At 35.1% G+C, this 27,757-nt stretch overlaps 1 protein-coding gene across 2 annotated transcripts in view; it reads left to right on the top strand.

Annotated features, from left to right (window-relative positions):
• Nucleotides 1–26,676, top strand: part of LOC113112636 (CUGBP Elav-like family member 5) — a 125,760-nt gene extending 99,084 nt beyond the window's left edge. Inside the window, exons 4-12 of one of the 2 annotated variants that reach the window (XM_026278375.1) lie at nt 307–435; nt 1,516–1,595; nt 5,732–5,890; nt 15,810–15,954; nt 22,454–22,663; nt 23,598–23,687; nt 24,457–24,600; nt 25,069–25,240; nt 26,614–26,676. In XM_026278375.1, coding sequence (XP_026134160.1) covers nt 307–435; nt 1,516–1,595; nt 5,732–5,890; nt 15,810–15,954; nt 22,454–22,663; nt 23,598–23,687; nt 24,457–24,600; nt 25,069–25,196 — 1,085 coding nt within the window. In that variant the 3' untranslated portion in view covers nt 25,197–25,240; nt 26,614–26,676. The remainder of the gene's footprint in view (nt 1–306; nt 436–1,515; nt 1,596–5,731; nt 5,891–15,809; nt 15,955–22,453; nt 22,664–23,597; nt 23,688–24,456; nt 24,601–25,068; nt 25,241–26,613) is intronic. The other variant, XM_026278386.1, reaches the window with a different exon arrangement.
• Nucleotides 26,677–27,757: the final 1,081 nt, after the last annotated feature.

Raw genomic sequence — 27,757 nt, 5'->3', positions numbered from 1 at the left:
ATATTCATGTATATATAATCTTTAAGTGCACTTAGCATGGTATAATGTTAATTTTGATTCAGTTGTAAATTGGACTACACTGATTGTGCAGCATATATTATTTATATATTTTAATTTTAATTTTTTGCCAAGAAAGATGCATTTAAAAGGGATGTTGATTAATTATTGTCTTTAAGATTATTTGACAGCAATTTTTTTTTCCTGGCCTAAATATCTCATCTGCTCTGTGATTTCCTGTCCTCTTTCCGTTTTGTGTGAGAAGATGACAGTAGAAGTTTATATTCTCTTCGTGTGTTTGTATTTCAGAGGACAGGAAGCTGTTTGTGGGCATGTTGAATAAGCAGCAGACAGAAGAGGATGTGTACCGTCTGTTCGAGCCCTACGGAGTGATTGAAGAGTGCACCGTATTACGAGGCCCTGATGGAAACAGTAAAGGTGAGTTTCAGTTCCTACTTTCATCTCTCTTCAGTATTCACAGCAGGTTTATGAGCTCTCTCTAGTGAATGACAGGTCTGAGATGTATTTTATATTCCGAGCTGTTAAAAAATAGTGACCTTCTACAGAAAAAGACAAAGACGAAACAAACAAACAGAAAAGCAGCATTCAACCTTGAGCAGAAGTGCTTTCATTTACACATTCAGACTATTCAAAGGCGCTCGTCAAGCCGACACTTTGTGATGGGGTTTTTCTCAGCGCTAACATGGCAGAATCCATTCTGGAGGGTGTCAGGGGTGTCGATTTCACCTGACAAACCCCGGCTCGGTCCAGGCAGGAATTATTTACACAGACTCTGAGTCCATTAAGGGAGCGCAACAGAGGAAATATGTCGGAGAGGTCAATTGTGTTTGCAATGTGTGAAGAGAGAAACGACACGAGAGGTTTTGCTTATCTACTTTGATATAATGAGAATAGGGAGCTCATACTTGAGGTGTATTTTATTATTAACACAAATATAAAACTTAGTGAAGATGCTGATATTTATATGGACAAAAAGTGATGAAATTCTCATGCTTGTAATCTAAGTCAATGAGACCTTATAACAGTACAGCAGATACTTATATAAAATTATACAAATATCATTCATCACTTTATATCTCCCATTAATGTCTTAGTAAGATTTAAATGCAAAACATACAATGCAATGCAATACAAACCTGATTGCACAATTATACTAAAAGACCTTTTACTTGCTAAAAAAGTCTAAATGATCAATCGGACGACAGAAAGCATGCTTGTAAATTGAGTACAATAGGTTTTAATATGTTTTGATCATGTTGACAATTTAGAGCCTTAGACATGTGCATATGAAATACAGTACAGTAAGCTTTATAGGGTTAAAAACACTCCCTCATAAAATTATTCCTACATTGGTACACTTTTGGATAATATGGTATGCTGAGAAAGTGAAATGAGGGTTTTGTTTGTGTGCATCTGCACGTCTTCTCTCTCGTTCGCTGCTGATAACCTCCACTGGTCTTCCTCATTATTTCTCTGCTCCTCTTGTGTGTTTTACAGGTTGTGCCTTTGTAAAGTTTTCAACACACACTGAGGCTCAGTCTGCCATCGGTGGGCTGCACGGGAGTCAGACCATGCCTGTGAGTACAGCCACACACTATTATACATGCAGCTCGTATTAACTCAGGTACCAGGTACTTTTAAACATTCATTCGAAAGTTAAATGACCTAAAATATTCACTTTCACCTATACATTCATATGCATTTTGACCTAAAAATTGGAAAAAGTTAATGGACATGATATGCGACGACATGCACTTGCAATGTCATTTGTGGACAAACATGTTCATGTTACAGAAAGCGGCGCACACATGCACAGCTGATGTTGAAGCTGCTGTCATGTGTTGAGCTCAAACAGCTTCAGTGTCAGTATAAGTGCAACTCAGCCGCCGTCAGTCTCTCGCTTTCATCCTGAGTACTAGCTTACTGCTAGCTTATAAACGTTACTGCATACTAAAATACATACTACTTTTTTATGTTTTTGTGTGTATTTTCATGTATTTTATTATTATTATTATTTTATCTTACATTTGTCTATTTAATATGTATTATTATTATTTAATTTTTTTATTCATTCAGATATTTGTTTTATTATTTACCTTGGACAACAACGAGAATCTAAATTGGGGGACTGCATAATAATAATTTTAATAGTTAAGCAAGAAGTTATATATATATATAAATAACAAACTATATACAAATCATCTTGCAATGCATACAATTACAATTGCATCTTAAAACTTTATTTTATTTATTTGTTATCATAAAACTATTTATTGATTAATGTATTTTTACCAAAAATATATTTAACTTGTAACTGTGATCATTTTAATTGGACTGCATATTCATTTTAATATTTAAAGTTATTAAACAACGCTCATTCTATTATTTTGAAGACGTGTTAGACTACAATCTGGTAATGAAATGTAGCTAATTAAAGTGCAATTTTTTTACATATATCAAAATAACAAACTATATACAGTAAAAACATCTTTACACTTTTTTATTTAATTTTAAAGCACTTTTTTAAGTATTTATTTTATTTATTTTTCATCATAAAAGCTTATCGCAAAATTTAATTTTAGTCTGTTTCTCACAAACAGCACTTCAGCCACAGCTGGCGTCTAATTGCATGGAAAAGATCCAATATAATAACTCATCTTTTATCATTAACAGATCAAGTTGCACAGGTTTGAAATGAAATGAGGTTGGATGCATGAAGCTAATTTTCTCCAAATTTTGGTGAACTATGCCTTTAAGTCCACAGCTTTCCTGTCAAAGCTCACACAGAAAATGCTGCAGATTCCTCACGCACCATCTTGGTATTCCTTACATAGATAAAAATCACAGCATACATACTGCACACTGCAATATAACACACAGGTAGTATGTTAGTATGCTCTTCTGAACATTTACTTTCTATCCAAGAGCTCTCACATTCTTTATCACACTCCTTCTGTATGTTTCCCACCTCTCTCTATCACTCTGAGGTTCAGATGAATAATTCCTCTGCCACATATTGAAAGGACAGATAAAGAGGTGTTTTCTTCATCCCCTGAGAGCAGGACAGGAAGTAGAGAGAAAGAGAAGGAGAGTGAGGAGTACAGATGATCAAACAGAGAGAAAAACACTGTCACAGAGAGGAAAGACAGGTAGAGAAATGCCTCTGATGAACCACTGTAAATGTGTGTTTAGAGATCAGCTCAACCTTGAGAGTAATTATCCTCAAATGAGCGTTCAAGGCCGTATCTCACCCCCACACACACTTTGCATAGCGATAATTAAAAGCATTTACATACTTGACGACAGAATGGATGAGTGAGAGAAACGAGAGATTCAATGGCTTACACAGGCAGCGTTTTAAAGTTCACCCAAAAATAAAAAATAAATGGTGTAAATGTGCTCAACCTCAGGCCATCCAATATGTAGATGAGTTTGATTCTTCATGGGAACAGATTTGAAGAAATGTAGTATTCCATGAATAAAGGGATAGCCTGATAGTGAGTACATTTTTGGGTGAACTCTTCCTTTAAGCCTTTAAACTGAACGTGTCTGGTTTCCCAGAGGAGGTCAGGTAAATCTCTGTTTCAATGACTTGCATTGTGATCTTAATTCCATCTGAATCAAACAAGTCTGTATTTTTCTTTGCACAAAATTACAGAGCAAATGACTTGCTCTGAGAAATCTAATCCCGTCCGGATAGCAATGTCTGTGATTACCGTAGATTGCTTTTATAAAGCTTCTCTTCATTTATTTTGACCTGTTGAATATCTTTGTAATATCGCTGACTTGTGCACCTTCATTATGGATTTAGACCTTTTGCCAAATTTCTGGGTAAGATAGCAGCTGACGGTTCGAGCTCTGATTGCGTCCCATCCGAATTAAAAAGAGAATTAAATCAACGAGGAACTGCTCGAAGCAACAGCACCATTAGCTACAGTCTTCACTTTTTATTTATTCTTGCTTTTTACATGCAATGTTAAAATTTAAAATAAACCAGAGACGGCCGTCCGAAGGTTTTAATATTTACATATTTTTCTAAATAAATAATTTTATTAAGCAAGGATCAAAAATGACAGTAAAGATATTTATAATGTTAGGTTTCTATTTTAAATAAATGCTGTTCTTCTGAAATTTCTATTCATCAAAGAACCATGAAACAAATCGTATCATGGTTTTCACAATAATAAACAGTTTTCAACACTGATAATAATCAGAAATGTTTCTTTAGCGGCAAATCAGCATATTAGAATGATTTCTGAAGGATCATGTGACACTGAAAACACTGTATTTTAGGTTATAATATTTCACAATATTACAGTATATTTGATCTAATAAATGCTGCCTTGACACATGAAAACATGAATAAATCTTATCAATTGTCCAGTACTTATTTTAAATGTTTGTTGTAAATTTAAATAATTAATGTTACATATTTGCAATGCATTCCTAACCGGTTCTGTATTAGTTTGCATGCTGCATGTGAAGGCTGATGACTATGTAGGCAGCTCACTAGGTTTTGGAACAGAGCCAGCGAGAGAGCGTTCAGCTGTACTGAGTTTCAGGAACATTTTAATAGTTCCTCATTACAGATTCAGAGCCATGCGTTGAGTTAGCAAAGGCCTCATTAACAGCTCAGCTTTACCGTTCGTTTGAGTCCTACAGAGTGACACTTTCCACCATACCGATTTTAATACATTAATATTTCAGCATCACTTTACAGCTCGTCACAGTGATGTTCAATGTCAAATCCCAAACCTGTTCTGGCGGTCTCACTTTTGAGACTTTTACATAATACCAAATTTGACGCTCGTATTATTTGCTGCACTTCAAAATCAATTATAATTCAATGTAAAGTGGCAGTGATGTATGTCTTTGTGTAGGATTCACACGTACTTCCTATAGTGCTCATTTCAAGTGCTCCATATGATGCTCACTTTAACCCATAATCTGCATTGAAGTACTGTGTAGGCTTTGGATCAAATCCCCAGAGGTCTAGATCTCCAGAATCTGTGAGGCAAGGGGAATATTGTGGCCTTTAGGGCCGATCGATCTCGTGACGGTTTATCGGGTCAGAGAGGCCCAGCACACGAAAGGTCAAGTGGTGCAGTAAATCATCAAGAGCCTTTTAATGAGTCTGCATGTGTGCCATTGTGAGATGTTGCACTACACAAGAGAGCACAAGAAATAGACCAATAAAAATGGTGAGGTTTGAGAGATCACAGGAGGCAGAGATGGAATTTTCCATCTAATGTTTATAGTTTTTTTTTTCTCCCACCCGCATTTCAGCTTTATTTCATTTTTAGTTTAAGTAAACATTAATGCGGACACAAAAGCACTACTAACATAATTTAGTGTTTAGTAATATTTATATACTATTATGGTTTTTAATTTATTTTAATTGTGGTTTATTTTTATTTTAGTTTTAGTTTAGTTTAAGGTTTTTATTGTGAGTTTTACATTTTTTTGTGTTTAATCTAATATTTATAGTTTCTAGTTCATAATAAGCATAGTTTATTTTATAGTTTAGATTCACGATGTAAGATTTTCACGTAAATTTGTAAAATGAATTCATTGTTTTTAGTGCAAGAAACAAACATTAGAAATGGACTTTGTGTGAAAAAGTGCTACAAATATGTAGAACATGATACTTTTAATTCATCTATATATATATATATATAAAACTCTTTGTTCAACTGCTATGTGTCTCTCACAGGGAGCTTCGTCGAGTTTGGTGGTAAAGTTTGCTGACACTGATAAAGAGAGGACCATACGCCGCATGCAACAGATGGTCGGCCAGTTTGGCATCTTTAACCCCACCGTGGCCCTGCCGTTCAGCACCTACAGCAGCACCTACAGCACTTACACACACGCGGTGAGCACACACAACATGCATTGCATGCTCCTAAAGGGCCTAAAGAATTGTGCTGTGTACTTGTGCTGTACAGAGCGCTTCTGAATTCTCACAGCCTCAGATTAATGACCACTGTCCTTGTCTGAAGACGTTTTTCACTCTCACTATGCTCCTGAATAATGCATTAACATAATTTCAATTACCGACCCGTGAAAACTTGAAATTCCTCTCCAGGTTTTTATGGTTTATTTGTATTTTTAATATTTGGTTTTGATTATAAAGGAGAGTTTTATAACCTGTCATTTTGAGTTCACGTGTTTGGCATGATGTTGAGTAAAATATCAAATGTTCACAGTACATTTTCATAGTTTTTCAAAAATAAGCAGCTTGCACCTTTAATTTGATTATTAGGTTTCCTAAAGAAAGTGTCAGAAGGTCAGTTTTGTTATTCATCCATGTCTTGCACCTTAGATTTCGATAACTGTTCTTAATTCAACTTTATTAATCAAGGTGTTAGAGTTGGTGAGTGTTCAAAAACTTTCAAAACTTTCAGTATTTTTTCAGTTCAGTAAATTGTTTAATCAAATATATTGACTGAAATTGTCATGTAATCACCATTTTAAAAATATACTTTGTAAACTTTTAGGTGCATGTAAATACAATTATTAAATTAATTATTGTGGTATTTATTAAAATGACTCATTATAATTTTTTATAATTTTTATTGCTATTTTATTTCTTGCATTAATTCGTTCAAAATTCAGATTCAGTCATTTGTTTGCATCAGTAACTGACAAATATTCACTAACATGAGTGTAGCATTTAAAACGTTTTTAAATATAGGCTACTTATTTAAGTGCATGTAAATAAAAAAATAAATATCATTCTTCCTTGCGTCATTTAGTGAAAAACATGATTATTTTTAATTAGATTTTTGCTGTTTTCTGGCATTAATCACTCGGTTCAAAGCTCTGATTCCTTCAGAGCATAGCGTTTAAAAATTGATTTTAATGTAATTTATATGAGTATTTAGGTGCATGTAAATGAAAATTGTTATCAATTTTCTTTGTGTCTTTTAGTGAAAAACATGATGATTTTTAATTAGATTTTAGCTGTTTTACTTCTTTCGTTTATCATTTAAATCAACTTGGCACCCACGGCTGTTTGGGTGAAATTATGGTTCCTTTTAAACTGTTTCAGAGAAAATACATAAATGTAGATATCTACATCAAATATTATCAAAAGGCTGAAAAATATCATGATGATTTTTTCAAAGCTTCATCATCCTAGCCTAGTTCGCCATACTCAGCATGGTTAGAATAGCCAAATGCATCTTTGAGTAATTCATCTTCTTTAGATGAATCCTACTTCATTTATGTAATGGATAATGTATTCAAAGCACATGGATTTCTGTGCATATTCATAAGCGTATTACTTGAAATGATAACGGCATTAGATACAGATTAAGCCTGTTTAAAGTTAGCAGTTATTTTAAATACTTTTCAGCTCACAGAGTCTCACAGAAGTGGGAAGTTTGAGGATCCGCATCACGTGTCAAACAGAGCTCCATGCTCTATATATAGCATATACCCTGCAGGCGTTTAGTTTTAATTACACTGCGCTGAACTGTGCGCATATGTGTGTGTGACATTTCAAACTAAAGCTTTGATTTTATAATCCATATGATCCTTCGCCAGAACCTCGTGCGCATCCTCGCCATGTTAGCGGTTCGCCTCTTATTATCCCGCGCGTGTGTGAACATACTGTGCTATCTGTGTGCAATTCTTTCTGTGGCTTCTAAACATGGAACCAACAGAAGGAAAACCCCCAGGTTTCCCATCATCCACCTGTTCTGTGTCCCTGTACACAGTAAATACAACCGCACATGTTGAAGCGCACATACAACTTGAATTTTGATAGAATAGAATAGAACAGAATAGAATAGAATAGAATAGTCACATAAAATTGTACAGAACCATAAAGAACCTAACAAAACAGAGTCATAAGGCAGAACAGAAAATAACCATATAGAATAGAATAGAATAGAATCAAACAAAACTTAGTCAGAAAATAGAACAGAATAGAATAGAACTTAAAATTGTACAGAACCATACAGAATCTAACAAAACAGAGTCATAGGACAGAACAGAAAAGTATGGAATAGAGTCACATGGAACCGTATTGAATCTGATGAAACAACAGAACAGAAAATAATCATATAGACTTGAATTAAATAGAATAGAATAGAATAGAATAGAGCCACATAATACTGTACATAGAACATAGAAAAACAAAGATAGAATAGAACAGAACAATATATAATCTAACAAAACTGATTCAGAGAATAGAATAGAATAGAGCCACATAAAAATTTACAGAACCATACAGAATCTAACAAAACAGAGTCATAGGACAGAGCAGAAAAGTATGGAACAGAGCCACATGGAACCATATTGAATCTGATGAAACAACAGAACAGAAAATAATCATATAGACTTGAATTAAATAGAATAGAATAGAATAGAATAGAATAGAATAGAATAGAATAGAGCCACATAATACTGTACATAGAACATAGAAAAACAAAGATAGAATAGAACAGAACAATATATAATCTAACAAAACTGATTCAGAGAATAGAATAGAATAGAGCCACATAAAAATTTACAGAACCATACAGAATCTAACAAAACAGAGTCATAGGACAGAGCAGAAAAGTATGGAACAGAGCCACATGGAACCATATTGAATCTTATGAAACAGAACAGAAAATAACCATATAGAATAGAATAGAATAGAATAGAATAGAATAGAATAGAATAGAATAGAACCATACAGAACCTAACAAAACAGAGTCATAAGACAGAACGGAAAAGAACCATATAGAATTGAATATGGTAGTATAGGATAGAAAAGAACAGAACAGAACCATACAGAATCTAACAAAACCGAGTCAGAAAGTAGAATAGAATAGGATAGAGCCACATAAAATCGTACAGAACCATACAGAATGTAGCAAAACAGAGTCATATGACAGAACAGAAAAGTATGGAAACAGAAAATAACCATGTAGATTTGAATTAAATAGAACAGAATAGAATTGAATATAATATAATAGAGCCACATAATATTTTACACAGAATCTAACACAACAGAGTCATAGAATATAATACTATAGAATTGTACAGAACCATACAAAATCTAACAAAACAGAGTCATAGAACAGAACAGAAATGTATGGAAAAGAGCCACATGAAACCATATTGAATCTCATGAAACAAAACAAAAAATAACCATATAGAATAGAATAGAATAGAATAGAACCACATAAAATTGTACAGAACCTAACAAAACATAGTCATAAGACAGAACAGAAAAGAACCATATATAATTGAATATGGTAGAATAAGATAGGATACCACATAAAATTGTACAGAAAAATTCAGAATCTAAAAAAACAGAGTTATAGGACAGAACAGAAAAGTATGGAATAGAGCCACATGGAACCATATTGAATCTAATGAAACAGAGCAGAAGAGAAAATAGACGTATAGAATATTATTATGTAAATACAGTAAACACAACCACATGTTGAAACACACATACAACTATATAGAATAGAATAGAATAGAATAGAATAGAATAGAATAGAATAGAATAGAGCCACATAAATTTGTTAACCCTAAAGATTAGCCTATTGTTGTTTCAATTTTTACTCTCAGAATGGACTGAGAATCTCATCTCTATTCTATTTACCGTATTTTTTGGACTATAAGTCGCACCTGAGTATAAGTCGCATCAGTCCAAAAATACGTCATGATGAGGAATAAAAACATATATAAGTCGCACTGGACTGTAAGTCGCATTTATTTAGAACCAAGAACCAAGAGAAAACATTACCGTCTATGCTACTATGCTGCTCAGTGGAAGACTACAGGATACTGAGCAGCATAGTGCGCCCTCTCGTGGCTGGAGACGGTAATGTTTTCTCTTGGTTCATTTCTCTCGGTTCATGTCAATTTAATTTTGATAAATAAGTCGCACCTGACTATAAGTCGCAGGACCAGGCAAACTATGAAATAAATTGCTACTTATAGTCCGAAAAATATGGTACTATTCTATTAAGTTTTAATTCTTTTGATGTTGAAAAATTAACACAGCAGGTATAACATCTCAATTTGATCAATTTAATCACAAAAAAATATGATTAATGCACTGGTAAGGATTATTTGATACTGAATTCTGTGTCCCATAATGCCCTGCTCCAGCACTCTCTGGCACTGCATTGATGTCTTAAACACCTGGCACTGGAATAGAAGACACAAATAAAGGCGAGAGAGGATTGGAGGCTGTAATGTTCCAATGCGCACTGCTCAAGAACCAAAGCACGAGCAGTCAAGCACTAAAGGGCATTTCAGAAACCTTTCTCAATGTAAACAAAGAACAGGTCACAAATCCACTTCAGTTCAACCACGCTGCAGTGGTGTAATTCTGCTGTGGCACTCTTCAATCCAAAGGCTTTTATAGTGACCATGAAAGGAGTTTGTGCAGAATAATGATGTTCATTTTATGAACAGAGCTCCAGACTGATGTAAAACATGCTGTAGTTTGAAACCCTCTGAGAGAGTGGGTGTGTTGTGTTGTGTTGTGTTGTGGAGCAGTTTGTGGTTTGCAGTGCCACCTGGTGGATTGCTGTGCAACTTCACACAGGAGGTGTCTGGCTCTTGAACAGAAACTATTCAAACAATTCAGTGGACATTAACCTGATGCAAGTATTTGTAATGTTAATTATGATTTGTTCCAAGTGTACTTGTTATTTAATGTGATTTTCGTGATTCATATCTATCTGTGCGTGCTTTGTTGGACTAGAGCACACAAACAAAACAGCAATGATGAGCCTCAGCTGCAGGTGGGTGGACTTTTTAAGTCAGGTCTACTTTATTGTCACTTTCCGCATGTACAGTACATACATACAGAGAATCGAAATTGCGTTACTCTCAGACCCCTGGTTTTTATATCATGGTCATGATACCAATTAAAATTTTGGGTTGGAAATGTAACATTAAAATTTGTATGTATTACCTAATAATTGAATTAAAATACTTTCTGTTCTTGAGAACTTTCTATTCATCAATCCTGAAAAAAAAAATTACACTCTTGATTATATAGTAAAAAAATATATATTATTTTAAGACACCAAGTTTTGTAACTTAATCTCCTTTTGGAGAAGATTCCAATCTGAAGTGGCAGCATATTTAAATGAAGTTTTTCCAAGCTCAGTTCTGACAAGAGCCACACAAAGATTATAATTTGATTGAGAACATAATAAGTAATTGCCAACCAAAGTCCTCTGATAATCGAGAACTGGTAAAAAAAGGAGCGGACACACTGAAGGAAAAGCATGACTTATTTATTTTTCTTTAGTTCTTGTGTCAAATAATTAATATGTGAACCAAAATGTAATGTGTTATCGATAATAATACCCAGGTATGTTTACTTTGATCTGAACTGTGTACACAGAAGAAGTCAGAAGAATGATATAAATTTTAGAATTTGAATAACATGCAATTTATTTATATTTATTTTTTTCAACATTTAAAACCAGCTACAAAGCAAAAAATCAAAGGCAGACTGTAAAAAAAAGCCACAGACTGTTACAGCGAGGGGGCTGGACAGTAAACAATAGCATTGGCTGCATAAATAAATAAATAAATACTGAATAATAATGTCCCCAATACAGATCCTTGTGGGACTCCCTTAACAACCTCCAGAGGATCTGACTGAACACCTTCCAACTGTACACATTCGGTTATTCGCTTTAAGTAAGGAATTAACCACAAAATAAAAATTTCTGATAGTCCTACCCATCTTAGCCTGTTTAATAATATGTCATGATGCACAGTATCAAAGGCCTGTGATAAGTCAATAAGAAGACTATAGCACAATGTTGTTTAGTATCTGAGGACTTCACAATGTCATTTAAAACTTTTTAAATGGTCAAAGTATACTCTGCCCTATACAGAACCCAGATTGGTTAATAGGCAGTATATTATTACAGTTTAAAATACTGTGTCAGCTGTTTGCTAACTAGATTTTCCAAAAATGTAGAGAGAATACAGAGATTAGAACAAAAACAAGTGATTATTGTCATCCATTTAGACATCTCATTTCTTCATACACCAAACACTTCCATTTTCCCAACCCTTCCCCCCAACACGTCAGCACGTCCCCACAAACATGCATAAGTACGCGTGTCATCCTTCTTTTCTCCATGTGAGGGACTGAAGGCTTTGCATTGAGCTGTGCACTTCTCGTAGCCGCACTACACGAGTAATTGGCCCATGATGGAGCGCTGATTGCCTCACAGTACCTGGGGAGTTCAACACGCATTAGCATTCAATAATATTGCAGATGCATACACAAACACACACACACACACACACGTATGCATCACTCCAGTAAATGAGTTTATTACACAGGCTTTCACCTCATCTTTGTGTCTCAGGGCTGGACGAGAGTTGATTTGTCGTGTGAATTTGTTCAGAAAAAAACATTGAATTAAACTGAATTAAATGTACAATTTGTAAGATATTTGCAGTAAAATATCCAAAAACCATTAGGCTAGTGTTATATATTTTGTCCAGCTAATTACTAATAATGTCTCTAATGTTTTCAACTACTTGTAAATCATGAGAAAATTCCCATACTAAACAGTGACACCTTTGTTACCACATGACAACAGTGTCGTGGACAAATGCGGAAGTAGCTTCGCGACAAACTTCAACTAGAAAGAGATGCCGATCTCGCTTGTGTTTTACTCGACAGGTGAGTTGTTTTGATTCGTATCTTTACAGAAAACCTATGCCATTATAACGATCAACAAGATTAGTATTATGGGGTATACACGCCAAACGCGGGGCATCGCGTCTCTAGACCCGCCTGAGGACGCGTCTGATCCATCGTCTGATCGCGTCTTTTCATTGACTTTGTATGTAACGTTAATCTACTCGCGCAAATAGTTGAACTCGCGTTAAATCCACAATTTATCTTTCTATCTGATTGATCAGCGGTTGGATAGAAGACAACACATCCCATCATTCCACGCTCCTTCTTAGCGTCATCAAACCACGCGATTGTTATTGTTTTGATAGTGAGCCCTCTAGTGGCAGGTCCTACAACCTGTATTCAGTATAAACTTATATTCAGTACAATGGATATTTATTTGGACATATATATCTTATATATTATATCTCATTATGTTTTTGAACAAATTTATTTTTATTTTTTTATTTTTTTTGGGTCAAAATTTCAAGAAATAAACTCAAAATCAACATATATAAACTGAGAATTCTGACTTTTTTTTCTAGAAATTCCAAGTTTACATTTTCTGACACAGAATAAAAAATAGAAAAGGTAATTTTGACTTTTTTTTTGGGTGAAACAAGCTTTCGCTTTCAATATTTAAAGGTTTAAATAAAATTATTGTTTACAATGTATATTAAAAACACAATTCAAGAAATCTGAAAAATGCTAAATAGTTTATTCTAGCCCTTTCACATTTACACGCAAATGCATTTTGATATTATCTAGAATTTTGCTCCTGAAGCAAATTTTATATTACCATATATTTTGAAATTTTATATTTTATGCAAGCAGTTCATTTAAACTTAACTAAAGCGGGGTTAAAACTGATATTCAGTTCTATTGTTACATTTATTTTGTCATTTTATAGGGTTTGCTGAAATGTAATGCAGAAATAAAGTGTGCACATTTGACTCTTAAAAAAAGTATTACACATTACACATCACATTAAATTGCTTTCTGTAGTAATCAACACTGCACTGTTAATATATTATTGTACTTTATTATATCCTTCGCTAATAAATGATTGCAATATTAATGTACAATACTGTACATTGGATATGCATGGTACTCCATGGTAATCCAGATAATATTCAAATCAATACCATAGTACTTCTATGTACATTGTTTGATAATGTTTCAAATGAATGTGGATTCTGGTGTTGACAGAGCATCTCATCCTCCAGGATCACGGCTAAACAAAGCGTCGTCATTAAGAATGCATGCTAATGGTTTATCCTATAGATCAGTGTGGTTTATATTGATGTATGTATAGATTACACACTCTGTCCGTGTCAAGATGTGGTCAGTTAGTGTGTGTAGTTACACCCCTCTTCTAGAAAGCTAATTTGTGTCAGTTCCACAAAGGCACACACTATCATCTTCCACAATATTGAATTATTAATACAATTATTTTTAATTAATAAAAATATATTTTATTGTATTTTTATTTTTATATATTTCAAAAATGATATATTGTTTTATTTTATGTAAACTTTTTATACATTAATATTAAATGTATACAATGGTTATAGAAGAGAATGACCCCCACTTTAAAATTGTCACAATTTGCTGCTTTTCAGCCTGAAATGAAGTCGGACACAGTTTTAGTTTTAACCTGTTGTATTTACTCAGTGCCACTTATAACATCCAAGTGAAAAAGATAACACCAACATGCCAAAAAATAAATAAACAAAATAAAAAACCTGAATCACTGAGTTGGAAAAAGGTCACCCCTCCTAAAAATGACTTGTAAGTCTATTATTTAGAAGAGGAAGGTATTTTGTAGAACACAAACCCTTCCTCCCTGGATTAGGACATCGCTCCAAACTGGATGAAAGAGCTGGAGGAAGCTGGTCAGCAAGAGGCCGACAGCAAATCTGAAGCAGCTGCAGGAATTTATGACAAAGAGTGCTCATTGTGTGCATGTGACAACATTATTCTCCACAAATGTGGCTTGTATGAAAGGGTTGCAAGAAAAAAGCCACTCTTCAAAAAAGGCCACATGCAGTCAGACAGAGCTTTTCCAAATCACACCTTGAAGATTGAGGCAGATGAGACTAAAATGTAATTATTAATAACACCAAATGATATGTCTGGTTGAAATCCACCACAGCCCAGTAAAGCATGGAGGTGGTGATGTCTTGTTCTGGGTGTTTCTCTGCAGCAGGGACTGGAGCAATTCTCAGGATAGAAGGAAAAATGGATGGTGCACAATACCATTGAATTCCTGAAGAAAATCTGCTGCTCTCTGCCAGAATGTTTTCAATGGGAAGAAGGTTTACCTTCAAACATGAAAATATATTTATATAACAATATATTTTGACTTATATAATATATTTTGAAAAATATTACTCTGAAATCTTCAGTTTGGTAAATTAACCTCTTTCGGCTGAACATTTTATTTTGTACATTTACAGCGTTTGTTATTTACTCCATGGAACGTCACGTCTGCTTTATACTGTTGTGTTTGTGCAGATGGTTGTTGCCATAGTGACATAATTACAGTAATTGGCTATGCTACAGTGCATTTGTGCTCGTTAATTCACTTTAGGAATATACTTTGATCAAATTTATTTGAACACCTACAAACACATGTAGCATCTCTGATAGGGTCAGGTTATATAACCAACAAGGGCCAGGCTACTATTGCTGTGAATAAGATACCATGGTAATAGGTTATACCTTATTTTACAGTATTTGTACTTACAGTGTACTTATCCAAGAAGGTACTAGCATATGTGGGTAAGTTTAGGTTTAGGGGCTAGGTTCATGTTAGTCTCCAGTTATTGTAATTGTTTGAATAAGTACATACAGCATGCACTCACGGAACAGGACTGTAAAATAAAGTACAACTATAATATGCTTTTGGACATTTTTTTTGAAGTACCTAGAAGAACCATATAAATACCCTGCAATATAAATATGGTAATCTGTCAAGACCATTACAATACAATCATTGTGTATGTGTAGGGGGGGGGGGATCTCTCCTTTTAAATAATATTAGATGCATTTGCAGTGTGTGTATTTAATTTAATGTTGAAGGTTTTCTTTCTCTTGTTTTGTTTCGTTGGTTTAGCTGATGCAGCAGCAGGCGGCGATTATGGCAGCTTCTCAAGGCGGTTATTTAGCTCCCAGTGTGGCGTATCCAGCGACACAGATTCACCAGGTGGGGGCGCTCAACATGAACAGCCTGCCACCCACCCCGATGACACCTGTTTCAGGTGAGTCTGATGCACAACCTTAAAATCTCATTTAGGTGTCAGTTTTATCTCAGATGTTCCACCTACAAATTCTTACAAAATAATTTAGAATAGCAGCACAAAACTTAATATGATGTGTTTTGTAAAAACTGGATATTCAACAGAAAAAAACTGTAGGGCAGGATATCATTTTATCCATAAGTAAGTGTTTTTTTTTTTATTGTTATTTTTAACCTTCTGCTTTAATGCTTGAATTTACTTTTGTAGACATATTAAGTTCTTGTTGTAAAACTTTGCAATACGGTTCCATTTATTAGCATTAATTAACTACAACAAGGTTATTACAGTTAACTTAAACTAAAACCATAATAAAAACATGAAAATATTTGATTATTTAAAATTAACGTTATTTATTTAAAAAAATATCGCATAAAATATATAAGCTTAAAATAAAAATTCAAGTAAATATATATATATATATATATATATATATATATATATATATATATATATATATATATATATATATATATTTATATATATATTTATATATATTTATCTTAAACTTAAACTTATATATCAGGTTGCCAAAGCAAATTTTTTCATTGTCATTTGGTTTAAATTGAAGCACTACAATAACTAAAACAAAATAAACTAAAACTAGTACATTCAAATATAAAAAATACACATATTTTAAAAGGAACTAATAGAAATTCCAAAAACACACAAAAATTACTAAGACTAAATTTAAAGTAAAACATACTACTACAAAAACTATAATAGTATATGACAATGAATAGCACTTCTACATACTAGTTGATGTTAATTTCAACATTCACTAATACTTAATTTTCAGGTGAAATGCTTTGTAAAAATGTTTCAGATTTTTAGTTAAATTTAGCCAATACAAAAACTAATGTTAAGAAATGAGACCTTAATGTAAAGTATTATATTTATTTCTTAAATGAAGTACATATTTAATGTAATACTGTGTGTGTGTGTGTGGGTAAAAAGTTGACTGCAAAACTAGTATAGATTCCATTTTTTGTTACATATGTTACATTAGATCAGTTTACTAGCAGTAAGTATCCCAGATCTGCACTCTATCAAACCCATCTCACGCTGGATATCAGCTTTCACTCCCAGCTCACCTGATCAGTGTCATGGACTGGAACGCACTAGAGATTCCTATTGATCCTTGGGAATCGATGTGCTGGATGTGAACTACATCTCATGGATGCATTTCAGATGTTCAAACACACACAAAAACACACAGCTGCAGGCTCTCGCTCTTATAGCGGACCCTTGAAGCCGGGGATACAGGATAGTCCACGGGGTCCCACATGAAAACAAGCTCCTGAATTTGAGAAACGTTTTAAAATCCATCCACTGGTCATGATTTTGGCAAGTCCATTGTAGATGTTCAGAAGCTTCAAAAACAGACAATAGAACATTTTGACAATATTTAGGAGGAAACTAGCATATAGTTGACCTTTAAGCTAACATACATGTGCTAATGGTCCAGTTTTGATTTCATAGGCTCTTAAATTTTGTATACCGTACGTGTGGCACATGGATTTTATGTTTCTGTGTTGCAGTTGGTCTGAGTCTCCTGTAATTGCACGACATTTGAAATCCCAGGCCTTTGACAGACAAGCATAATCATCTGGCGCTCGAGCGATCTGTGCCCACACAGAACAGATGCTTTCATCTGTGCACACGATGACCTTTAGTCTGGGTGCTGTTTTGGGCTCAGTATTTGCCTTACATATCCCAATGAAACTAATGATGTGACTAGCCACACTCTGTGGCTTTATGCAAATGTGTCCGAGGGTCACTTCCCAGCGTGTTTCTGGATCTGAATAAGACATGCTGCACTTTCTTAAGGATGTGTTGTGTAAACTGATTCTTTAGGGTTGCATAAGAGAGTGTGTGTTGTAATATTCTCCTCACTGACCATGTAATATGTTGAGTGAACACACAAACACATTTATACACAATAACAGCATGGACTCGCCCAGCATCCACTCTGTGTATTGCTTTGATTTTTACTCTGACCGGCTGCTGACCTTTGTATCTTCTAGACTGTGTGTGTGTTTGTGTAAGATCCTTACAGAATATCCATTCACTCCCAGTGTGTGTGTGTGGTTAGAAGAAACAGTGAGTATCTTGGAGTCTGTAGAAGAGACAGTAGTAGACATGGCAGCCTAATTTATCATGGCTCCATGGGACCCGCAAAGCACAAAGCACTGCAAAAGACACAAAAGCTCTCCTGGGCCTGTGCTGTCCCACTCACACACACACACACACACACGCACACACACACACACACATAGTGATTCCTGCTCCATAAAGAGTAAATATTTGGCTACGGCTGTGCTGTGATGTGACTTTCTGCAACATTAAATGCAAATCCACTCATTACCTGTTGAGATCGCAGTCAAGAGCTGTACACAATACCCTAAGCACTTCAAGTTTTGTAGGGCAGAATTTCACAGTTTTGTATTTTTCCTCTAGTTTTGCAAGCAGAGAAGACTTTTTACTGTCAGCATAAAATTTGGTCCTGTTTGCAGCTTTTTCTGGTTAAGAACTGCACATTGCTTTCCAGAGTTTTTAGCCAGAAGGGCTTAGAATATTAAAGTGCTTGATTATTGTACATAAAAAAGTTATTTGTCGTGGTCTTAAAGGGATATTTCACACAAAAATGAAAGTTCTGCCATCATTTAGTCACAATCATGTTTTTCCAAACTACTGTGGAACACAGAATGGCTCCATTTCTTTGTTCCTACAATGGAATTGCAGTGTTGTTATTTATTTTATATTTTTTAGTCTATTAACTTTTAATGTATGGACAAAAACAGCCGAGACATTCTTAAAACTATCTTCTTTTATGTTCCACAGAAGAAGGAAAGTCATTCAGGTTTTGGAACAACGTGAAGGAGACAGTGTTGTTATTGACTAAAACGATTAAAAAACAGTTTCTGTTAACTGAAATATAAAAGAAAAATGTTAAAATAAACTAAACTAATTACTTAAATGCCTTAGTTAGGTTAACGTTTACTACTTACTACCTATACGCTGTCAGGAGTTTTCGGATGTGAGAGCCGTTCTGTTTTATCAACACTTTCTGACTCACTGTTAGACTTATATTTCTCTCTACTCTCGTTCTCATCCTTTATCACTTTTCTTTTCTCAATCCTACTGGAAAATCAATGCTGATTTAAATATTTCTTATTATTATCAATGTTATAATCAGTTGTGCTGAGGAAACGGTGATACTTTTTTCAGGATTCTTTGATGAATAGAAAGTTCAAAAGAACAGCGTTTATTTGGAAATAGAAAACTTTTGTAACAATTGAATGCTCCCCTGCTGAATAAAAGTGTTAGCAAGGCAAGAATAACCAGGTCCAGACAGCTGAGCTACTCAATGACTTAATGAAACCAGTTTGGACGAGTAGAAACTATCTCCTGTGCTCCAGCTTCCACCTTCAGCTGGTTTCAGCTCGATGAACAGGAGTGTTACACAAGACTGGACAGCACAGAAACACATGATGTGTTTGATTCGACTGTACATCAGACATTAAAGAGCCCAGTCCTCAGAGAGAAGTCAACACAACATACTGCACTACATGAAGACAGCAGTCAGGAGAGATGATGATATTTCTCTGTCTCTCTCAGGTGTTTGTATTTCTCTCTGATTTCATCATGAGCACTGTTTATCCTATTTGCAACTTTTTTGTAGTAGAAATCAACTTCCATATTCCTTGTATGCAAAATCGAACTTCATATTCTACATAACATCTCACAGTGTTTCATTTTGACAAAATTCTTTCATCGTTTTTTCTGCGCAATGTGTGTTGTATGGTGTTTGCTCCTCTTCTAGGGCTAACCGAGCTGTTTTTCTAACCACCTGTTCTTCTCAGTTTGATTGACAGCAGAGTTGAAGCGTGTTGATCTGTCCAACGTTAGATACAGCCAGCAGCGCTTCAGACATCATTTACATAATCACGCTCCTGCATCAATCCATACACATCTGCTGTACTGCATTGTTCATGAACATTTATGAGACTTTGCTTTGAGTTGAGATCTAAGCACTTTTACAGTAATATATAGAGATTTTTATTAAGGATTATCTTTTCTACTTACCATGGTTGCATTTATTTGATCAAAAATACTGTAAAAAGATATATAATTTTAAATAAATGGGTTGTATTGTAATATTATTCAAATGAAATTTATTCCTGTTCAGCATCATTCCTCCAGTCTTCAGTGTCACATGATCTTCAGAAATCTTTCAAATATTCTGATTTGCTGCTCATGAAATATTTCTTGTTATTTTCAATGTTAAAAACAGATGTGCTGCTTCAAATTATTGTGCGCAAACTGCGGAAAAAAGAATCAAGATTCTTGAAATAAAAAATAAATAAATAAAAATAAAAAAATTATATATATATATATATATTTTTTTTTTTTTTTTTAAGCTGGAGCTGATTTGCAGGTAAAAATGAAAATATGTGATGGATGTAAACATGGTACAAACACAATGCAAAAAAAAAAAAATACAATTCCATTAAAATTGAAAATTATGTATTATTTAAAAATTTAATTAAAAATGTATATATATATATATATCTGCCAATGGGGCATGAATAAAATCATTAAAATCATATAATCAATATAACTGAAATAATGATGACAACATTAAATGTTGGAATGTGTAGAATTTGGAGATTAATTTCAGCACTAGATCAGCATCTATCATATTGTTTCACTTCACAGGAAGTGGCTTAGTTTGTTTACAGAAAACCATCATATATAATGCAAACTAATCTTTTTTTTTTGTTGTTTGTTTGTTTTGTTTTTTTTGCATGTGCAATTCACTTAGAAAGCAGAATCACCACACAGGCGTGTGGAAACCCCAGATCATGGCTGAAGTTTCCCTGTAGGAATAAACTGTTTACAACCACAGTGTGCTGCATCGATATCAGCCGTCAGCACATTCTGACGTGCAATCAATTTGGATCTAGAACTGATGTCGAAAATTGAGTTGAAGTGGCACAATATCATTAAAACGGCAGAATTTAACCCTTTAGGCGCCAGAGGTTTTTTCCTAAAACGTTCGATTTTGACATCTTAATTTCAAAAGGCTATATCTTAAAATTTATAAAAGATAGAGACTTTCTGTCAATTATAAAAATATTAAGGATGACCCAATGTTTATGTAGGGATTTTATTTCCCCATCTAATTTGCATACTATGACGTCATATGGGGTGGTCATCTTGAATTATAGAATTTTCATGAAAAGTCACATGTTTAAATGATAAAATGGAGCACTTCTTTCCCCAAAAAAATGTCCCTCACCTTCTGTGTGCTATATTGCACAATACTGAATGCTCAGGTAAATAGTAAGCAGTAAACAAACTGTGCAAATCATTACTAATAAATGGTAGAAACAAACCGAATGCATGTAGCGGTTGGGATTTTCAATTTACTACATGCAGCAGGCACTCTGATTCCATGTATGGGGCACATATATATTATTCATATGACACACAAACACAAGTAGACAAGACCTGATTAGTTCAAAAGCTATGCCCCGTGTCACATCGCCTCTGCATCTGCTATGTGCAGCCCGGCCAGATTTGCCTCGCGCACGCGCCGAGTGTGCACAGCTCGGACTACTGTCAGTGTCATCATTGCGACTCCCACCTTGCCTCCTAACTGTCCTATGAATACTTCGACCTCGTCTAACATACCCAGAGGCATTAGACAAAGTCTTCACTACAATACTGTCGCCGCGATTGCGGAGAGGTGCGGTCAGAAGACAAATATACATGTCTAGCGCGGTAAAAATCTCCCGCCTCGTCCCCGCAACAAAAACTTGCCTGCTAATTTCGCAATGAACACTCCGACCCCGGCAAATATTGTTCACACCTCTGACATTTGGCAAATGACCATTTATTTACATTGGGCAAAGGATTCACCGTTTGTGCTTGGTGTAGGGCTATCTACTTTCACTTTCAGTATGACCGTCATCTTCTGAATGCAGATATTCCCCTTCAGAATCAGTGTCCGCGAATAAAAGTTCCAACACCTCATTGCGGCTTTATTGAAGCTTTATTGATGCCACTAGATAATAATAATAATGAAAATAATAATAATCTAATGCCAATACTCGCTGACGTTGACAATATTGTTCAGATAAAATGGCTCACTCTCACACAAGCTCCGCTTTTTTTCGCACTGATTCAATGCACTCTATCTCGAAGATTTTGTATAGGAGCATGACGTTTTTTTCAGTCAGAGATTAATTATTACATGTCTGCTATCTAGTGCAAGGGAGGTTGCATGAAATTTGACACCCTATTTGACAAAATCGGCCGTTTTATTCAGTGCCGCATCTTGTCGAGTAAACTCGACCGTGGCGCCAAGAGGGTTAAAGGAATTCCAGCTTGTGAAGTTCATCGTCAACATGTCGCTGGTCTCAGATCAGTAATTTCTGTGTCCGTCTCGTCGCAGGTTTGAGCTCTCCACCGGCTAATTTGGCCTCCTCTGCCATGCCGAGCATCGTGACTCCCATTGTTAATGGGTTCAGTGGAATCCATCACCAAGCCAACGGTCATCCGGTCGAGGCGGTGTACACCAACGGCCTGCCGCAGTACTCCACCCAGAGCCCCACCGCAGCCGACACGCTCCAGCAGGCCTTCACAGGCGTCCAGCAATACACAGGTACTGCACACACTAGTGGAGACCTCAGTCTCAATATGTCTTCTAAAATTAGTTTGGACACAAAAGAGTCAGTTGTCATCATCCAGCGAGAGTTGTAGAGCTACGAAATGAATCTGAATCTGAGCACAGTTTGAAAACTCGTGTGAGATTACTGGAGTCTTTCTCTCAGAAGAGAAACATCTGAGAAGCAGGGGACTCTCAGTTTGTTCTCCATTTAATCTCGTTGTTGTTGAGGAGAAACTATAGAGATATTTGAGATATTACACATTTTAGAATCTGAGCACAGCTGTGAGACGTTGTTGAGATCTCGCCTAAAACATTTTCTCAGCAGAAACATCTGAGAAGCAGGAGATTTCAGCAAATCTGTTCTCCATTTAATCTTGGTGTCTGGGTGAAACAAATGATGTATTTGAGATACTAAACGTCTAGATTACCTAAGAAGCAGGAGGTTTAAGCAAAAGTTGGGTTTTTATGTTCTCCATTTAATCTCAGTATTGTGTATTGTGTCTCATAGTTTGAGACATCTGTTCAGACACATTTGCTCTCCATTTAATCCCACTGCTGTTTAGCAGCGAGAGCCGAGATGTTAAATGGATCTCATTTGTGATTGTTCATTCCATGCTGTCGATATTTTCATAAATGTCACTTTCACAAATATGACTTTCCTCATGGAGTGTTATTGCTGGTAGGTGACTTTGCTGTGATTGAAACCTCAGGTTGTATTTGTATTTTCTGGATATTACAGCTATCATACGGATGCCTGGAGATCTGTCATTTGAAATCAGTTTGATATATGATGAACTTGCTTTCAGATTTCATTGCACTGTGATGCTGTCATATTTCATTAGCATATAACGGTCAACCTTCGTCTTGTCCTTATTCTTGCCTCATCTGCACCTCTCTCTCTCTCTCGTGATTATGAATATATCTGCAGCCATATATCCTGCCACGACACTGACCCCTATAGGTCAGACACTGCCACAGCCTGCTCAAATCATCCAGCAGCAGCAGCAGCAGCGGGAAGGTGAGTGACAGAAATCACAGCTTTCATTTCTCTCACTAATCAGTCTTTCCCCCTCATGTTGTTATGAACCAATGAAATTCAGATCAGATAGTCTTATTCAGAAGTATCAAACGCTTGACTGCTTCCCTGTGAAGATTGAACTACTGAGTTCCATTTTAGAATCTTCAGTTTTTAGTGACATCACTGTCAGATGCTTCCTGATTGGCCTGCTGCGCTTTAACTTTTTAAATGGCATAAATCATAAAACATTAAAGAAAATATCTTATAAGTGGAGCAAAAAATGCTAAATAAAGACTATAATGCTCAAAACCCCCCAAAACAACACTGTTTCCATCAGTGAGACATTGTGTTGTCTATGTAAATTAAATCATTTCTTGTTTATGTGTATTTCATGGAAGCCCATTTCCGCCACACAATAAAGAAATGAATTTTTTCTCTCACAATTCATCAGAACAGAAAAAATGTATTAATTGAAAAAAAAAATAGAAATAAGTACCAATAGTAAAATATAAAATCAAAAATGTGAGATATAAAGTCAGAATAGCAAGGAATAAAAAAAATGCAATTTTGGAAAGAAAAGTCAGAATTGTGAGATTAAAACTCACAATTACCTTTTTTTCATAATATTTCACTGATGCATTACAGTAAAAAATAATCTTGCATCTAAGTTATATTTCCATCATACGTTTCGTTAGTCTTTTCATATAGTCTAAAAATACATGTTCATGTCTGCCACACAGCATATAAAATATGCGTATGTCTGTTTCAGGTCCCGAGGGATGCAACTTGTTTATCTATCACCTGCCACAGGAGTTTGGGGATAACGAGCTAATGCAGATGTTCCTTCCGTTCGGATCCGTCATCTCCTCAAAGGTGTTCATGGACAGAGCCACCAATCAGAGCAAATGTTTCGGTAAGACACACCTCTATCTATCTATCTATCTATCTATGCCAATTTTAACATGCATTAAGTGTTTGCCAAATTAGGATTTTGTATCTAGGTTGCAATGTAGCCCATGATGTGCCAGCACTTAGATGTTTTGTGTGTGTGTGTGTGTGACTGTAGTGAGTTTAATGAAGGTTTATTGGTCTCCTCACTCACCCCAAAAGCCTTGCCTGTCTGGAATCATATATATTTATATTAATTCTTCTCAGACTACACATGTGGCTCTCGGGAACGAGATCCCTCCGCAGAAATCAAGCCGTTTCTCTCCCTCTCTCTCCCATTAGTTTAATTTGATTCAGTCCTCTCAGTTTAGTTGTTGTTCATTTCCTTCCACATGAATTAAAAAGGAGTAAATTTGGACGTTCGTAGCACACGCACACATGAGCAGCACTGTCTCTCTCAGACTCTGTTGCTCTGTTTCTCTCTCGACTGCAGGCTTCGTGAGCTTCGATAACCCCGCCAGCGCTCAGGCTGCCATCCAGGCAATGAACGGCTTTCAGATCGGCATGAAACGCTTGAAAGTGCAGCTGAAACGACCAAAAGATGCCAGTCGTCCATACTGACCACAAGCAGGGATGCATATGTGTACTCTCAGCCATTAGGAGAGGTAGGCACACGCATCGTTTTAATAAACCAGAGGTGTCCATCATAACATACTGCAGGCTTATGTAAAGGGTTTAGTTACACTCAGGTGTAGCCATCATTTGAGAAGTGAGGAATGTAATAATATTTTTTAAAAATCGGATAGACCAAAATAAATAAATAGTTATAATTATAATGAATACAAAAAAATCTCTTGAGACTATCTTGTCTCTTTTAATTTAAATATAAATGTATTTACAGTCGCCCTTGAAAACCTCACTTGCCTGAATAAAGTGTTAATTTACGTTTTATTAAAAATGAGGGGGTTCTTTTACTTTACAAGACAGCATTAATAGTTTCAATTGTGTCCTTTCTCTCTACAAACTGTTGAAACAAGTGGAAAGACCAGTTTAAGTTGATTGTTTTCATTTGCGAATGTTTTATATTCTGTCTGATGATAGCGATGATTTAGAAAAAGCATGGTTTAAAGATTAAGTACAATTTACAGTTCTGTAATATTAATGTAATGACCTGCAAGCTAATAATATCAGGCCAACAACAACTAATTTTATGTTTTTAAATTAATGAAATTTTTATAAATGTTGTTGTTTGTTGTTGTTGTTATTTTATTATTAATATTTTTTTTTTATAAAAATGTGAAATAAAATAATTAAGATAATAATAAAAATAATAATAATGATGATTATATAACTTTTTGATGTATGATTTTACAAGTGCTTTTGACAACAACAATGATGATGATTTTATATTTCAAACAAAAATGTAAAATATTATTTTTATTAATTAAAATATTATTATTTAAAAAAATTAAAATCAAGATATTTTCTTAATTAAAAAGCAAATAAAAAGATGTATTTAAAAAAGTTAATTATAATTATTTATATATATATATATATATATATATATATATATATATATATATATATATATATATCTTATCCATTATAATCGGCCATAATGAGACATAATAATCAGTTATTATTATCATCAAAATGTGTCATCGCTACATCCTGCGTGTGGAGTATAAAAGCTTGTGCTGAATGAAGTGATCTCTCCTTTAAAGCCGCAAACTTCTCTACTTAACTCTTCCGGCAAAGAGTCAAATGTTTTCTTGAAGCTGGAGTGTGGATGATGCAATCCATCGGCACACCTGTATCATGTCATCTCTCTGGATGCTTCTATCATATTTAATGTGATGTCAAGAGCGCAGGCCTGAGTTTGAGCTTCACACGGCTCCGGCTGTGTCTGATGGCTCCTGGTTTGACATCCAGGTATCAAGCTGTCAGCATGAAGCTGAGCTGTTTTCCTCCTCTGCTGCTGCTGTCTGTCTCCCGAGTCAAACTCTGACATCTCTCTCTCTTTCTCTCTCTCTGGCAGGTTTTGAACAGTTGTAGTCTTGACGTTTTGACGGATGGAAACTTTTCTTGAAAAACTAACACATGAAAAAGAAAAAAAGACTAAACACACACACAAAAAAAAAAACAACACAAAGAAGCAAGCAAAGTGGAAAAACAAGCGCATAAGAGAGATTCGTGAAGCATATGGCATTTAACAAAAGCGTGTGTTTTCAATGGCGATGAAAGACTGGCGTGACGAGGGGACAACAGCGACGGCGGAGACGAGGACGAAAACAAATAAACTCAAATCTTTTTTCTCTTGTGAAAAATGCTATATACCGAACACTTTGGAAGAACAGTGCATGGCTGGGACTGGTAGAGTTCGCAAAAAGAAAAGACGGACCCATGCACATATCAAAAGACAGTTGTAGCTTTTCCTCGCGTGGAATAATGAGGGTCTAACGGTGAAAAGTGTATATGACACTGACGCAGTATAACGAACTCTCCCATAGGGACCAGAGGACCAAATCTTTTTCATCTCTGTCGGTACCGTAACCATGTACAATATTACCACCGAACGATTATCTTACGCGACTTACATGCTACTTCATATAATATGCCAATTAAGAGTTAGACACAATTAATTCAGGGTGTATAGTGTAGGTTTACGGGGACTTGGGGTGTGTTTTATTGAAAACCTTTGGTTGTGGGCGCAAAACCGTCTAAATGATATTGATAGATTGTTTAGTGGGGTATTTTAGGCTATTGTTATAGACTATGAAGTGTGTTGATATTGAGTCGGGCACATCCTGCTGTTCATCGCCACGTCTCATTTCAGAAAGGGCATTTGATCCATCGCAATATCATTTATTTCATGCATTATACTGTAAACATTTGACCACAGCAAACACGTAACCACACATGGATATTTTTGCCAAACAATGGCTCTTGTTTTTGAGCTAAACAAATTCACAAGGAAACCTCACTCTGGTGATAATTTCACCACCAAAACTCTCCACGGATGGTTTTAATGTTGGATACGAGGATTTCATAAAGTCTCAGTTATCTTTGGTTTGTTATTGTTTTATTTTGTTTGTTTTTGTTTTTTGTTTTTTTTTTGTTTTTTTTTGTGTGTCAGCTTACCAAGTTCGCAAGGCTTACATTTAAATTACTCTTTATTTTAA

Source organism: Carassius auratus, chromosome 2 (assembly GCF_003368295.1).
Source record: "Carassius auratus strain Wakin chromosome 2, ASM336829v1, whole genome shotgun sequence".
Taxonomy (NCBI): domain Eukaryota; kingdom Metazoa; phylum Chordata; class Actinopteri; order Cypriniformes; family Cyprinidae; genus Carassius; species Carassius auratus.
The sequence above is the reverse complement of the archived record's forward strand: the minus strand, read 5'-3'. Positions and strand labels throughout refer to the sequence as shown.